The 15723-nt window shown below is 45.4% G+C and overlaps 2 protein-coding genes across 6 annotated transcripts in view; one reads left to right on the plus strand and one right to left on the minus strand.

Moving 5' to 3' along the window:
* The window catches only part of TRABD (TraB domain containing), a 32171-nt gene extending 26995 nt beyond the window's left edge, over positions 1-5176 (plus strand). For 2 of the 4 annotated variants that reach the window (XM_035338216.1, XM_035338228.1), the window contains one exon: positions 1946-5176. In XM_035338216.1, the coding sequence (XP_035194107.1) occupies positions 1946-2123 (178 nt within the window). In that variant the 3' untranslated portion in view covers positions 2124-5176. The remainder of the gene's footprint in view (positions 1-1945) is intronic. The other 2 variants (XM_035338206.1, XM_035338199.1) reach the window with 1 other exon arrangement.
* A 3127-nt stretch (positions 5177-8303) lies between these two features.
* On the minus strand, positions 8304-15249 carry LOC118170985. Of its 2 annotated transcripts, none has more exons than XR_004752981.1 (2): positions 11957-15249; positions 8304-9501 (listed from the first exon to the last, which is right to left on the minus strand). XR_004752981.1 is itself a non-coding variant. In XM_035333669.1 (2 exons), the coding sequence occupies exon 2, from the start codon at positions 14994-14996 to the stop codon at positions 13539-13541; it is 1458 nt and encodes a 485-aa protein (XP_035189560.1). In that variant the 5' UTR covers positions 14997-15027; positions 15137-15239; the 3' UTR covers positions 11758-13538. The 2 variants fall into 2 exon arrangements, 1 of the variants encoding a protein (XP_035189560.1); XM_035333669.1 differs by lacking the exon at positions 8304-9501 and having other exon boundaries at positions 11758-15027; positions 15137-15239.
* Positions 15250-15723: the final 474 nt, after the last annotated feature.

Genomic DNA, 15723 nt, shown 5'->3' on the forward strand with positions numbered 1-15723 from the left:
AAAGGCTTCCAGTCTAGCTGAGATAAATACAAACTGTGAGATTCAAAGCTGCTGTTGTGCCAGGCACTGTGGGTTCTGGGAAGATTGTTGCTGTTGCTTATAACCAACCTACTTTTTGACTGGATATAAAAGTAATAGTATGTTTTAATGAATATGCTCAACACAGGCTGATCTAAGCCACGTACCTGCAGAACTCACTCCAGTGTAACTGTTAAAAATAGATGTATGTGCTCCGTAAAAGAAGGAACTAAAGAACCAAAATGTTCAGACTGTGTATCCTATAAAGCCACAAAGGTCAGGATGTCAGAAATGTAGGAGGGGTTATAGTACGATCTGGTAATACCGGTCTGCAGTGGTTTGGGATAGTAGAGCCTTTCAAATATTAGTGCTTTATCTTATCACAGCCATTTACTGTGTTTATGTAAGCACCTCAGTGTTCCTGTTTCATCAGAGGCTCTGAAATACAATACTGTGCCCTGGCTAAATGGAGTACCTGGGCATCTAAAATAAGCTTTAGAGGGTACAATCTAGGTACTTTGGGTATCCGGATCCACGAATGGAAAGAGCACAGAAGCCTTGCCTAAGTCTTGCTCAAGGCTAAACCAAGCCTGGGCTCACAGACATCCGTATCCCTCTGCACCTTCTCAAATAACCTGTAAAATGAGCTTGCAAGAATATATGTAATTATATGGTTAACGTTGGTTGTATTGCTGACGTTTCAGAACTTAACAGCCCAAAGCCTGACCATGATTTTGTGTTTACCTGCAGGATCTCTTTCATCAAAGGTCATGCTCTTTGACTTGACTGACTTTGCCATGCTAAGACATAACTAAGTGGAAGAACTACCAGTATCTTCCCTAAGACTCAAACGTTGCATTAACTTGACTTTCTAAAATAATATAAACCAAATTATGCAGAGAAGATTACTGTATTAAGATTTGTTTTTCATTAAACATGTTTTCCTTTTACGCTGTTGCAGTGCAGTGGCAGAGCAGTTACGTTTGTTGTTTTTGCCAGTGATTTTCATCTACCTAAAGCGAGAAGTTCTAAAGATTTTTTTTTCCAGTTTGTGTTAAGTGTTACGAAATGGTCTTGGGAATCATCTGAATCAAAACATAACATTTCCCAGACTTCCAGTTTTTGGATTCTGTCATTGAACCTGACTCTGAGCAGATCTTACTATTTGGTTCAGGCTCTGAATTGATCTTTAAATTGCACTGAGGGACTGGAAATGGCAAAGAGTAGATTACAAAAGCATGTGTGAAGGCATAAAGGGATGCCTTTATTCTATCCTTTGTTCAATATGTATGTTTTTGAAACTCTTCCTGTATATTCCCTCAACATGCAAGATCTTACCAGTAATAACTTTTCCCTAATTTAAGCAGATGGATCTCAACTTGGTTCCATTGCATCCTAACGTCAGCACATCTGACAGGGTTGGAGCGTGCCCATGCTTTTGTACTACTGTAACTGATGGCTTCTAAATATGTTAGGAACTTTTTCTCAATATAAATAAACGAGAACTCCCCTGAAATGGCATACCGAGAACTGTCACCAAGGGCATTATACAGGTTGCGATGTACGCCTGCTATAGGTGCGGGGTGAGCTGGGGTACCATGGAGCCTGTTAGTGTAGGTACAGGGCTCTGTGCACGTGGCTGCATTTTCAAGCCAGTCTTTTTGAGGTAATAATAGCTTTGGTGAAATATTAGCCCACGTTAACATAAGTGCTTTATTTATGAATAAATAAATAGCTTTATTTATGATTATTTAATCCGGATGTAGCCCTTGAAAAAGAAAGAGCATATTGCTCATTCATTACACGTCTGTTCCCTCAGTCTAAAAGGACTAAAAGGGAGGGGAGAAATAATTCTTGTTCTGGTTGGAAAATGCCCGTTCTTTCCAGCTGTGCAGGTGTTAACATTGTTTTGCATCTTCTGCTGCAGCGTGCCTCCTCCGTCAGCTTCAAGTAAGATTTTCAAACTTGTCGTAAAAGCAACAGTTTTTGGACTGATGGGATATGGCTGCTACCGGATAGGTCAAAGGACAGTTCAGTTCATTCTCTCAATGCCAGCAGCACAGAGCTATCTCCAGAAGCTGACAGAAATAAGGTCTCAGCATTGAACACCCAGCAGAGGCACAATGTGAAGAAGGTGGCTGACAAGAGTGATGGAGGCAACAGATGGGAACCAGACTGAACGAAGAGAGAAATGAGGATTCTAGCCCAGAGGTGATTGCTGAGCAAAACTGAATTGCTGTATAATAAAAGATACGATACTGATGTTACACCAGCTATGATCTAATGAGTAAGCTTGATTCCTGGTGTGTTGCATGAAACCACATGATTTCAGATTGAGGCAAATGAAATACGTACACAAGTGTATATATATTATATATATAAGTACTGTATATATAATATATATTATTGATGATGTAGTACAGACAGCTTAAAGAGTGTATGTTCATGACCTTTTTTTTCCCAGAGGAACAGAACAACACAAAGTAACCAAATTTGGCTGTGTCTGCTCTGAAATTCAGGGACACCTGCCTTGAATGATTCTTTGTTTTTTGTCTCTTTTTCCTTGGGTCTAGTAATACTCAGTGGTCATTTTTGGTGCCAGACACTTTTAAACATAACTTAGAAGAACGTCTTCTCAATGTGTGTTTTATACTTAAAAACATTTAGGCTTTTTTTAAACTTAAGAGCTTTCCAAAAGTTTCAGAATTTTACAGGCTGTCATACGTACACTGCTCCCATTTTTACAAGCCTTACTGAAGAACAGAAACGTTGCCTTTCGATTGCGTCCCTCATTACCGCCACCAGCTGAATCGTCTTTCTCCTGCATAGAGAAGGTATAGCCACACCATCAGAACGCAATGTGGTTTGTCAGATGTTTACAGGACACTCTGTTCCTTTAGATTAGGTTATTTAAATTGTATTATTTAGCCAAATCCTGCTGGATTCAGTGTTGTAAATTTAAGAGGCTAGAACTACTGTACAAGTTACTTTTGTTTCTCGGACCTTCCATTACTGGGACAAGAAGTCTGGAATTGATAGTACCTGCCCCTCATTTTTGATACATGAAAATATTTTATTTATCAATGTGATTTCTCAGTGGATGAATATTTTAATCTATTTAATAGAAAAGCAATGTTCAACTTAGCTTTTTCAAACTAGCTGTAGCATTTTATTTGGGTTACTTGCTATTTATACATAGAATTATGGGTACTTCACACTGCTGTGATGTTTATAAATTTTCCAGAACAGCCATCTGTCATCCATTTCTTTTTCTTTTTTGAATCCTAGGCTCATACGTAATAGGAGGTTTTGGTGCCCTTTGTAGAGGATTGTCGATGATTGTAAAGTGCCCTCGGCAATCAGCTAGTCCCGGTTCAGCAGTGCGAATAGTTTTAATCGTCATATCAAAGTTTTAACCTGGTGTATTTGAATGGAAGAAGCCCATTTGCTCCTCGGGCTCACATACAGTAGCTCATTGATTAAAGTGGGGTTTTTAATCTATATTAATTTCTTTTGGGATTGGAAAATGAGAACTGGTGTTTGAGGCAAGAGGAGGAAAAGGTGATCGTGTGCTTTGTGTTTCTTTGCTGGTTTTGGTTGGTTCGATAAAATCAACAAATGTTTTTAGTAGGGTGAATTTCCAGAGCCGTGTGTTGGAAATCATCGTAAACGGTCTATTGTTTGCTGAAAGTATGTACATGTATCTTCCACGCAGTGTTGTCTTTTTCAAGCTTTTTAAATGAAATTAAGGGTCTGATGCCCCTCTCCGTGATGGCTGGGAGCCGGTCTGTCCATGCGACCTGACGCTTTTCTGCCTTGCACTTTGCAAATTTTGAGTCCCTGTGCAGCAAGTCATTTAAGCGCATGTTTGTCTTTAAACCTGTTAAATCAAACCCAATCCTGCAGAGCTCTTAAGACAATGCAAGGTGCTTTTCTGGATCTGGGCCCTTAGTGTTGTGCAGGGAATACACCTCAGCAAACGAGAATGGCAGCAATTCACACTGCTTCAGCCCAGGAGTGTAAATGCCCTTGGAGTGGAGTCGGGTCCTGTTATTTTCCATCTGTGAGTGCTTAAAAAACCACCAGCTATCTCTAGCAAGATGAAAAGTAGCGTTTATAAACAACTTACGGAAGACTAGAGTGACTGCCTGACTTTTGATTCCTGATTTTTTGTAAAGGTTTAATGTATTGTTTACAATTAAGCAGTCCTATTTGAAGAATTCTATTACACTTTATGTATGTTTTTAAGAGATGAAAGCAAAAGCTTAAGCTCATTCTTCTCCTGGCTTTACTGAAATACCAAAAGGTGGTGGTTGTTTTGTGGTTGTTTTTGTTTTGTTTTGAGATCTTTTAAGCTGGTAGAGATCAATATATTGATATCTCGCTTTAAGATATCTACAGATTTTTAAGGTATCTGCAGATATTTTAGAAGCTCTGTAGATCTTTGATATCTGTGCTCAGGTAATTTTACACAAAAGAAAACAAATCTATGGTAAACTTTAGATATGAGCCTTAAACTTGGGTGGGACTAATGCTAAATGATTGTCATGGAGCATTCTTGCAGGCTTAATGTGTTACGCTTTTAGCCAGAAGTGTAAGTTGTCCATTTGTTATTCAGTCCTTTTCTGCAGTTAATATCTCAAGTCTGTTTCTCTTTCTTTTTTTTTTTTCCTCAAAGCATATCAGCAGATTCTTAAAGGAGTCTGTGGACAGAGAATTTGTGATTTCTTCCCACTATTGCAAACTGGCAGATCATATGCCTGCACTGTTTACTCAGTGGCACTTGAAAAGCCTGATGAATTTGCAGAACTAACGGTCCTGCGAATCCATACGTGAATGCTCGATGTTCTGTATTCAATGTGTTATACTGTCTATGTAACAATCAGTGTTCTAGGTCCATTCTCTTCTGTTCTGGTCAGTCCTTTCAGTGTTAAAAGCATCCTGTAAAATTTAAATATATGTTGAATTGTCCCAGCCCCACCTCAACCTTATGAAGCCATATTGTATTTTTGGGGGGACATGTACATCTGCTTATGCATTTGTACATGCAGTGTAAATTTGAAGTATTTTTAACAATGTGTGCCTTTACTCTAAAGTGATTTAAAGTAAACAGCAGTATGTTCTATGATATAAAAAATAAAATATTTTAACCACCGTTTCTCTCGAAGGCATTTATTTTCCATATTAGTATTTTTGGGAAAAAACATTGATTAGCTAGGTCTAGTACACAGCAGTTTTACCATCCACCACGTTTTTCTGAGCAAGAGCTTCAGCTGGAATAAATACCTCCCACTGAGGGGTATTTATGCTGAAGGAAGGAAACTAGATTTTTTTTTTTTGCCTGCTGCATGTTATCAGTAAAGAAAAGGATGCGTTTCCCTGCCCTGCTGAACGCCCAGGGAGACTAACTTTTCAATGGAGGCTTCCAAATTTGGAGCACAGAATTAGGCATGGTGAGTGGATTTTGTTGTTGCTCTTTTAACTTCTCTCCAGGGCTCAGTCGTGCAAGGAGCTGATGGCCTTAGTCCCAGCCCAGCAAAGCGCTCAAACGCCTGCATGGCATCAGGCACAGATGGTTACTGGTGCTTAGGGTGCTGCCCTCTGCATGGGAATCAAAGAGTCTTCAAGTGGAAAAGGTGTGGAGTTAGGAGCAGAACTTTCAAACGGAGCCAGGTAGCTCAATATGACCGTTGCTTTGAAGGGGTGGGGGAGCTGCTGATAAAAAAGACCCCGTACTCATACTGAAAGCATGCATCTAAGCAGCACTCCGCACATAAAAGGCACTGGCTCATTAGTCACTACTTGCATGCTTTTTGGTCAGTGGCCAGACTTCTTGCCTGGACACAAGTGTGAAGTAAGGTTTGTGGGTGCAGTTCTGTGTGGTCCTTGATCCGGCAAAAGCTTCCAGCACTTGCACTTTGAGCTGTGGCTGTGAATAAAAAGTACCGACTAAGCACTTTCTTTTTTAGTTACTGTCGAATACTGCCCCCGGGACCGGCGGCTGACGTGTCACCACACAGCAGGTTGGCTCCCGGGCACTGCTCAGTCGGCAGCAGGGATCAGGGCAGCAGCCCCCTTCGCACTCCCTGTGTGGCCACCAGCATGGCCCCCATGCAGCTGCCCAAGGCTGTGCTTATGATGTGTTTTATTTCTATGCTCAACGGTATTAAAAATTTGACTTTTAAGGTGAATTAACAGTGCCCAGATTTCCCCCGGAAGCTGTTTTTTTGTGAAGCATCTGAAAAGCACTGACAAATATCTCAAATTATCTCAAAGTGCCAGGCAGTAATGGGAACTACAGCTGGAAAAGAAGCACGGTCACCTGTGTAACTCAAAGATCTCATGTACATATTTTCCTGTTTCTAAGCCTGAAATAAACTTTAATTTTAGACTTGAGTGTTCTGAGAGTGACTTTATTGTGAGATACGTATATTGAAGTATTTGCAGAAGGGTCACTTCCCCAGCTCTGACTGCTGGACTGAAGTCAGGGTGATGCTGAGTGCTGTTGAAATGTGCGTTGGAAAGTTTGAACACAACATAAAGAGCTCAAAAAACCTGAAATAGGTCTAGTGCCTGTACAGGTGGAAGGTGCCCCTTGTCCTCTGTGTGCTGCGGTCTTACCAAAGAGGGGCAAACAAAGCTTCCCCTCTCTGGGGAGAGGACAGCAGCAAAGATGGGGCTGGCCTTATCCTCACTCCCAGGAAGCAAAAGGGTGGTAACTGGTGGTGTGTGCGCTCTTTTCCTTGGTAAGACCTTCCCTTGGGCCCTGCTCTGTGCCAGGGGCATTCCTAATCAGTGCTTGCTTTCCCTTTCTTGGGGTTTGGCTGTCCCTGGAACTGCTGCAAGGGAAGCTCTAGTGGTGTTAGTTTGAGAAAGGAAAAAAACGCTGCTGCTTTCACACTTATCTAAAATACTCACGACTGATGCATGATGGAAAGTGGAAGAAAAAAATCAGACTTCTAGGAAAATAAGACGTGTTTAGACCATGAATTCAGTTTAAGTGGCATCTCCTCCCAGCCGAGCAATATTCTTTCACTGGTAAAACATTCCTGTTTTTGGCTACAAAGCTGATTTCACAAACTGGGCACTGTAATTCAGAGATTTTTAGATCAGAGTGTGCGTGCCATTAACACGCAGTGTCTCTGCAGGGAGTGATGTGCACACCTGCCAGCCCCAGCGCTTTTTTTATTATTTTTATTTTTTTGTCCCTGGAGCCCTCTGGGGCCAAGAGCATGTTGCCCATCACTGTCCCTGGAGGTGTTTAAGGAAAGGTTGGACGTGGTGCTTAGGGACATGGTTTAGTGGGTGACACTGGTGGTAGGGGGATGGTTGGACCAGGTGATCTTGGCGGGCTTTTCCAACCCCAGTGATTCTGTGATTTACCATGGAACGAGTGCTGAAGGCTTGTAGGTGTGCACTACCCGTGAGCATCTCTCCATCTCCCTGCACTTCCCTCCCGGCTGCCATCCCGGTGTTGTCTCTCACCTTGTGATTACCGCCTGAGCTGGCACCGAGTGCTGCGGGTTTATTCGCGTTCCGCTTTAGCTGAAAAACACAACAGCGATGGTTTAGTGCCATCTACCGACTGCAGCCGGGATGCCGTGCGTGATTCAGTGCAGGCAGGTGGCTGGGGAACCCTCAGAGGGTGGTGAGCTTGCGGAGGGCTGGTGTCTGTCACCAGCGCTGTGCCTGGGGTCAGTGACAGCGACCCAAACCGGAGCAGCCTGTCTGTAAGGAATGCCTGCCATGCTTGCCTTTAGCCTTCCTCTTGGTGTGACGACTGATGGTGGAGGCAGATGCAAGTATGATTATGTTCCCTTAGGGCACATTATGGGAAATACAGGATTACACTGCTAGAGAATTTCCTTATTACACTTTTTTGGGGTAAGAATCATTGTTTTAACATGTTTGGAATTAATGTGGATTGCTTCATCTGTAATGTTTTGAGGATAGGCTTAGTTTGCCCCTTATGAAAGGCCTAACCTCGGGAGAAGCCCTAGCGCATTTCTTGTGATGGTTTTGAGCCTGGGTGGTTCCTCTCCATCACCAGCAATTTCAACCTGGCTATGACACACTGAGGGATTTTGGTGTGCAGGCCCACTAACCACAGCATTCCTGCGCATGTGTCATCCAGATCCTGCCCTACACATCCCTCCTGGGATGTCCAGGCCTCCTGCTGCCCAGGTACGTTAGAGGAAGGCTTGTGGCACACTTCATGGCACGGGTTGCACTCTGTAAGTGGGCCGAGGTTTGTCTCTCCCTCTTCAGAGCAGCTACCCAAGAGGTACCTGAGGCAAACTGTTTATTGATGAACACACTACAAGGAAACTGGCAAAACAGAAAAATAATGGCTAATCCAAGTGACACACCACTGCTCAGTTACAGTTACGCAGACCATTATGCAGAGCCACGAAGCTATGAGCCGTAGATCTCATAGATGGAGAGCCCGAGTGGTGATCCCAGATCTCCTCTGCTGCGTGGGTCTACTACCAGCTGTAGGTGACACTCCTGCCATCGGCACGTGTCCTCTGGTCATCGTTGGTGGGTTTTACACCTCATCATTCAGGTTCACCTTTTTGTCACCCTCGCATTGTCTCTCCCCCACCCAATTCCCTCCTAAATAAACAAGCTGCCCCTAACTTTCTCCCCACTGGTCCCAGTTTTGCTACAGCCATACCTAAATGTAGTTTTCCTGACACCATTACTGAGGCAAGCACAGCCTTATACAGTGTTACAGATGGGGATAACTGCTGCAGGCAGCCCAGATCCTCACGTCGCCCCTCGCCCTGTTGTTTTCCCACTGGGTTTATCCTCATTTAATTATTAGACACAATTATTCCACTTTAGCCTTGATCCTTCTGCGAGCTCAAACCAAGCACAAGCAAGACCTTGTCTGGCAGCTCACACACCAGAGAGCTGCAGCAGAGGTGCCTGTTCTCCACGCTTTGGCCATGCACTGCCCTAGGCCACTCACTGCCAGGGCCGTGGCTGCACGGGGCCATGTGCTCCAGCAGGACCTCTCACTCACAAGTCACCCCCTGGCCTGACTGACCTTCTCCAAGGACATGCAGACCACTCTGGATGCTCGTAAGCTCAATCCCTTCCGGCTGGAAACCACCATGGCTGTTAGGACAGCAGCGTATGTGAGATGTTCACCTGGGCATGTCAGTGCGGTCCTTCCTTTTGAAAGAAGCAGAGCATGTACAGAAGGATAAAGGGCAATGCTGTCATAACTAGTAGCAAGTACAGGGTTATGTGATTACACTGCATAGCATTAGCTTTTGGTGACACATCCGTGCAAATGTCATACCAATAACGTACAGTTAACAATTTGCTATCAGTCTCCAGTTCTAACAGTTCCTTATTCTCTAAGGTGATCCATCAACTTGCAGTTTGTTGTCCGCTCTCCAGTTTCTTGGCGTCCTTCTGCATGCTGTCCTGCTGGACCGTCAGTTCACAGACAGACGTCATTAGTCCTCCGGTCTGGAACAGAACCCAGCTTTGGGGAACAGGCACATCAATATACACCACCAGGCATGGAGACAAGTCCGATACCTCATCCCTGTTCTTCTGCTGCTACAGGTGTCACGTTATCCTCCCTCTGTCCCACTAGAGGTGAGGCAACACATCCACAACCTGCCCTCCTACCAATTACCACGGGAGATCCCATGCTGACTTGCTCCACTGGTGTATAACAATATCCTCCCGTGGTCCGCAACAGATTGTACAAAAGTAGTACACGTGTTTCATTTAGTTGTGCATTTCCAGTAGTGGTTGGTGAAAATTCCCTTGTAGTACAGGACCTCCATTATTCCCCATGAGAAAGGAGCTATACCATTAAAAGGCATCTAACCACCAATTTGTTCTTTCAATGGCTAACAACTGAGCTTGAGTGCAATAGATGGACAGAGATGCTATTCAATCCCTCAGTTTGTTGTTGGTGTTTTATTTTAAACTTGGTAGTTGCTTTTACCACACTAAATTGGGCCATCACAAGGAATTACCACTGTTGTTGCATCAAACAGTGGTCTGAAATCTGTTACCAATTTAGAATCATAGAATGGTTTGGATCGGAAGGGACCTTCAGCCATCACCCTGCCCAACGCTGCTGCCATGGGCAGGGACACCTCCCACTAGACCAGGTTGCCCAAAGCCCCATCCAGCCTGACTTAGAACACACCCAGGGCACCCATAGCTTCTCTGGGCAACCTGTTCCAGTGCCTCATTGCACTCACAGTAAAGAATTTAATTTCTTTTTTTTAAAAAAAAAATCAAATCTCAATCTCCCCTCTTTCAGTTTAAAGCCATTGCCCCTTGTCCTGTCACTACTTGGTAAGAAGTCTCTCAATCCTTCCCTTTAGCTATTGAAAGGCTGCAATAAGGTGTCCCCAGAGCCCTCCCTTCTCCAGGCAGAACAACCTTCTATACAACTTACCCTGCACATGATTCAGAACTCCTGCCAGTTTCTGTACTGGGTCTGGCTGGGATGTTAACTTTCCCTGCAGCAGCCCACACAGTGCTGCGCTCTGCACTTGTAGCTAGAACAGCAGTGGTATCACACCGGTGTTGTGTCTGCTGCTGAGAAGTGCTGGCACAGCATCAGGGCTCTCTCTAACCCTCCTAGGGGGCGGGCAAAAAAGTGAGAAAGAAACATCAGCAGGGCAGCTGACCTAAACCAACCAAAGGGATATTCCATACCATATGATGTCACACTCAGCAATAAAAGGTGGAAAAGGGAAGAAGAGGAGAGGGGTGGGCTCTCGTTGCAAAAACATCTGTCCTCCTCCCGAACACCGGCTACGTGCGTTGAGGCCCTGCTTCAAGGACGTGGTCAAGCATCGCTCATTTGTGGGAAGTAGAGAGTAATTTCTTTCCTCTGCACTTCCACATAGCCTTTACTTGTTTTTTGTTATTCCCTTTCCCCCTCTCTCTTATTCCCTATCTCCCTTTACCCCTCCCTCTTCCCCTTTCCCTTTTTTTTCCCTTTAGTTGAATTGTTTAATTAATAATAATATTTCCTTATTTTTTTTCTCTTTAATTAAATCATCCTTATCTCAGCCCGTGAGTTGTTCTTTACTTCTTCCCCTCCTCATCTGAGGAGGGGGAGTGAGAGAGCGGTTGTGGTGTTCAGCTGCCTAGCAGGGTAAAACCACCACAGTTTCATACAATGAATCACAGAAGGGTTGAGGTTGGAAGGGTCCTCTAGAGGTAGGTCATCCTGTTCAATGCCCCTGCTCAAGCAGGGCCAGTTGTCCAGGTCCATCTCCACATGGCTTTTAAGTATCTCCAAGTATAGAGACTCCACCACCACGAGAGGCACAGCCTACATTTATACGGGTTACACTCAGGATGTATTCTAGAACTGTGCATGCCTCACATGTCAATTCCCTAATTCTTTCCCCAGGTTACAGGATTAATATAATTTTTGGCCCATTTCATTTTATCTTCTCAAACTAAAATTTGTGGTTACCAATGGACAGTGTGATTTTAGCTTTGGATATGCTCAGTGGCCAAAAGTACATCTGCACCATCTGAACAATTAGGTAACCTGGTGATATAACTGCACCCCCTATTACTGTACGGGTTGCAAAGGTACCATTTGGATCCATGCAACTTCTGTGGCAACTTCTGTGGCTGACCCACACGGGGATCCAACCTGAATATCTAATTTATTAGTTCCATCTGTTTTTCAATCCTTGTTTTCTTACAGAGAAAAATCAATCATTTCTGAAAGGCCTGCTGACAAATGCTTATTCCTGTGAAACCAAGCATTCCTGTTATCTCAAGGTCTCATATTAAGATTCCTTTGAGATCTTTCATGAAGGAATTAAAGTTATTAACAGCAGTCATGTTCCATGTCCAAACTATTGCTCTTACACCTAGAAGCTTGCAAGGCTTTAATGGTATTTGTGATGCTCCTTAAAACAATGACGGGCACCTCGAAGAAGATGGTTCTTGCAGAGGATGTCTGTGATCCACACCTGTGATCAATCCCGCAGCAACATTTGTGTCTCTGAAAAAAAATTCAGTCTCCCTTGTTAGTTAGTTAAAAACATTCTCTTTGATTTTCTGGCAGCAAGTCCCCTCTACCCATGAAACTTCTTTGTTTCCAGTTAGTACTGTGTTTCCCCAGAACAGAGCCACAATTACCCCTGAATTTTCTCTAGGCCTTCCCCTTGGTACATGGGTGTGCATTGGACCACATGTCCCAGTGGGGTTTATTGTAATGTTCTTTTATATTGGTATGCTGTTCATGAGCTGCGTAACTCCAGAGAGCTGCTTGAGCCCATGCTCTCTGCTGAGCTGACTGTTCCAAGATCGAGTTGGTGTTTGAGGCACACAATTGTTTAGCCCATTTACTGTCCATTTTTTCCATTTCTGGGCCACAGCCATATACCAGCTCACAAGGGTGATCACTGGTACCTCGTGTCTTCTTTGCTCGCACAGCCCAACACACAAACTAGTGCTTCGTCCCACCTCAGCCCTCCTCCGTTAGCTTCAGTCTCACCTCGATGGAGCTATCAGCTTTTCCCACCATCCTGAAGGACTGCAGATGGCAGGAAATAAGATTTAACTGACACAGCCCCATCCCTTTAAGTAACTTCTGTACTGGTGCATACATCAAGGGGCTTCTGAATTAATTAAGAATGGAGGACCAAAATCTGTTCAATATTTCACGCAAACACCAAACCATTGCAGTAGCTGCACAGACTGCCATGGCCTCTACCCCTCTTGTTGCATCAACGGCAACAAACACAAACTCATCCAACCCCCTTCTTGATCTCTCTAAGGGGCCCACACAATCAATTTGACACTGTTCAAACGTTCCCCTTTCCCAGGGGTAAAAGACATAACCCAACACAAACTTACAATTCAGTGCAAGGCTGTTCCACTGTCCACATAACCCACATCTCTGGATTTCTACAGGAATCGTGAAAATAGGGATTTAAAATCATATTCTCTTACACCTTTGTTGTGCCTCCTGACCCTCCTCATAACTGTTCTGAGCTTCTGCACTGTAGCAGTACTGGGAATGGAAGAGCGGGTCTCCAGCTCTTTACAACTTTACATATCGCCTCTAATTTTGTTTTCACTTCCATCCCAGTACTTCACGACTCACGACACCTTTTCATCTTCTGAAGCAGCAGTACAGTAAGTTTTCTCTTGGACAGATGTCCATGAACTAAGACAGGAAATTCCTTCCTAAAGTGCTTGCCCCCCCACTTTTACCAGGATTATCTGCCCATCCAGTTTATCTTCCCTTATGCACACCTGGACTTCTACTTCTCCCCCCCCTCATTTTCCCCCCCTCCTACTCCCAACATCCAGCTTGATTTACCCAGGAGTGGGGGACCCCAGTAATCTACTAATGCTGCTTCTGATCCTGTATCAACTAAGAAAGTGTTCGTAAGCTCCCACTCCCCCTTCAACAGACACCGCACCTCCACACAGTCTCTGCCCCCTGAATACCAAGTCAGTGAGGTGGAGGTTAATCCCACTGACACCAGGGGCTGGGACTCCTAATCTTTAAGGTCCCTCAGCGATGGGTATAGTTTTCTCTTTGGGATAGAAGGAGGAGGTGATGGTTTTGTTTGCTTCAGTTTTTCCCAAATCTCCTCTTGTTTCATCCCCTTTTCCTGAAGGATTTTTTTCATTTTGGCAAGTAAAACTCCCGTGGGCTGACTATCTAGCTCTCCTTCATTCACTCCCTGATTTATTAAATATCTCCAAATTATTCCTCTAGGGATGTATGTCCTTGTCTTTACCCCCACCACATCCTTCTTTGCCTTCTCTTTTCCCCCCGCTCCCACGAGGGTCCCCAAGTTCTCTAACATAGCTATGCACTCATGGAGGGGACGGCCAATTAAAGTAGAGCCCAGGCTGATGAAAAAACTCTTATGCACCTCTGGAGCACGACATGCCAGAACCCCTATGTCTGCCTGCTCCACATTCACCCCGAGGATGTCGAAGTCAGTGGTCACTGGCTTCTCCTGCTGCTTTAGCACCCGGAGCACCACATTCCCACACACATAGGCTGACGCCTCCTGGACGTCTCTCCAGGGCGCCCCTTCCATGTTATCCTTGAGAGGCTCATATTCTCCCAGATTTCTAATCACCAGCCTTAAGATCTCTCCCCCCAGTGCCTCTTCAGGGGGCAAGGCTCTGATAATCGCCCCCACCTTGGGCCAAGGCAGCCCTATGACTGTTACCACCCACTTCGCTGCCTCGTATGTGAAAGGTGTGTGCTGTTCTAAAGTCCAAATTCGGTTTACCCACACAGGCCATCCCTCCCTCTGTTTCTTCCAAACTTTCTCTTTTCTGGACATATCCCCCACTCCCTGGCTTCCATCTCCCTCCGCCGGCTTTATTTTTCTGGTCCCCACCCCTTGCACCGCAGAGTTTTCCTGGTTCTCCACATTCCAGGTATCCCCATCCCACGTCTCTGGGTTACAATTTATCTCGCTCAGAGCCACTACCTTCCTTTGGTCCAAGCCTTTCCCGAGGGATAACAGCTTACCCAGGCACTGCACTTTCTTTCTTAACCGGGCATTATCAGCATTCTCTGCCCTGAGTTCTTCTTTCATTTTTCTTACTTGCTCGGCCTGCTCGCTTAGCAGAGCGTTATCACAGCGCAGCGCGAGGATTTCATTGTGAGCCACCTGCAAGTTGTTCTGCAAGGTCTTTATGCATTGCTCCTTCTCTTCTACTGTGGCTTGCAAGATACTGGCCAGATCGAACAGCAGCCACTGCAGGGCCGAGCACTTCTTTTCTCCTTTAGGATGATACGTGGCAATGTAGTTTACCCAGTGCCTTTCAGCGGCTTTGAGAGTGGGATCCTGGCTGATCACTTTGTAATCCCAAGGATCGCCCCCGTGCTCCAGCATAGCCTGCACCAACAGCCCCCTCTCCTCCTGAGTCAGAGAGCTCTCCGACTCTGGCTTCTCCTTCGACTTCATCCCCCTCGTTAGCCACGACATCTCGGGGTCACCAGCCTGCTCGCACCCCTCCCTTGGGACAGGACAGGACAGGACGGGACGGGACGGGACGGGACGCTGCCTGCCTGCAGCACTACGAGGAGACCCCCGGACACGACCAACGCCGCCACTCGCTCACTCACCACACACCGGTCCCCAGCGCACCCTCGTCCTCCTCTCCTCCTCCTCGTCCTCCACCACCAGATGGCGGCTCCGGGCTCAGCACCCCGGCTCTTTGTACCTCCGGGGTGTGGCGGTGCTGGTGCCGGGGGACACCGGGCCGCCTCAGCACCACCCCCAGCGCCTCCCCCGGGGCCGGCCGCCCGCCCTCGCTGCGCGCCCCCGGTGGGGCCGGGACCGGCTGACGGGCGGTTCTCTCGCTGATAGAATAACGGAGCCAAATCTGGGATGCTTTGTGAACAGAGAGACCAAACCTTTACTATGTTTATTTAAAAATAAGTTTAGAAGCTGTGTGTAAATGATGACCCAAGGCTGGAGGATGTGTCTGAAAAGATAGGTGAGGAACTCGTGGTATGCAAGTCCTTGGATGTATGACCTAGCTTAGCATGCATGCATAAATTGACTATCATAGAATCATGAAGGTTGGAAAAGACTTTCAAGTTCACCTGGTCCAACCATCACCCTACCACTGTCACCCGCTGAACCATGTCCCAAAGCACCACGTCCAAGCTTTCCTTAAACACCACCAGCGACGAACATGGGAAGAACC

Source organism: Oxyura jamaicensis, chromosome 1 (genome assembly GCF_011077185.1).
Source record: "Oxyura jamaicensis isolate SHBP4307 breed ruddy duck chromosome 1, BPBGC_Ojam_1.0, whole genome shotgun sequence".
NCBI classification, from domain to species: domain Eukaryota; kingdom Metazoa; phylum Chordata; class Aves; order Anseriformes; family Anatidae; genus Oxyura; species Oxyura jamaicensis.

Excerpts from the sequence above, each read along its gene's own strand:
- LOC118170985 (XM_035333669.1), bottom strand. The coding sequence starts at position 14,996 with ATGTCGTGGCTAACGAGGGGGATGAAGTCGAAGGAGAAGCCAGAGTCG.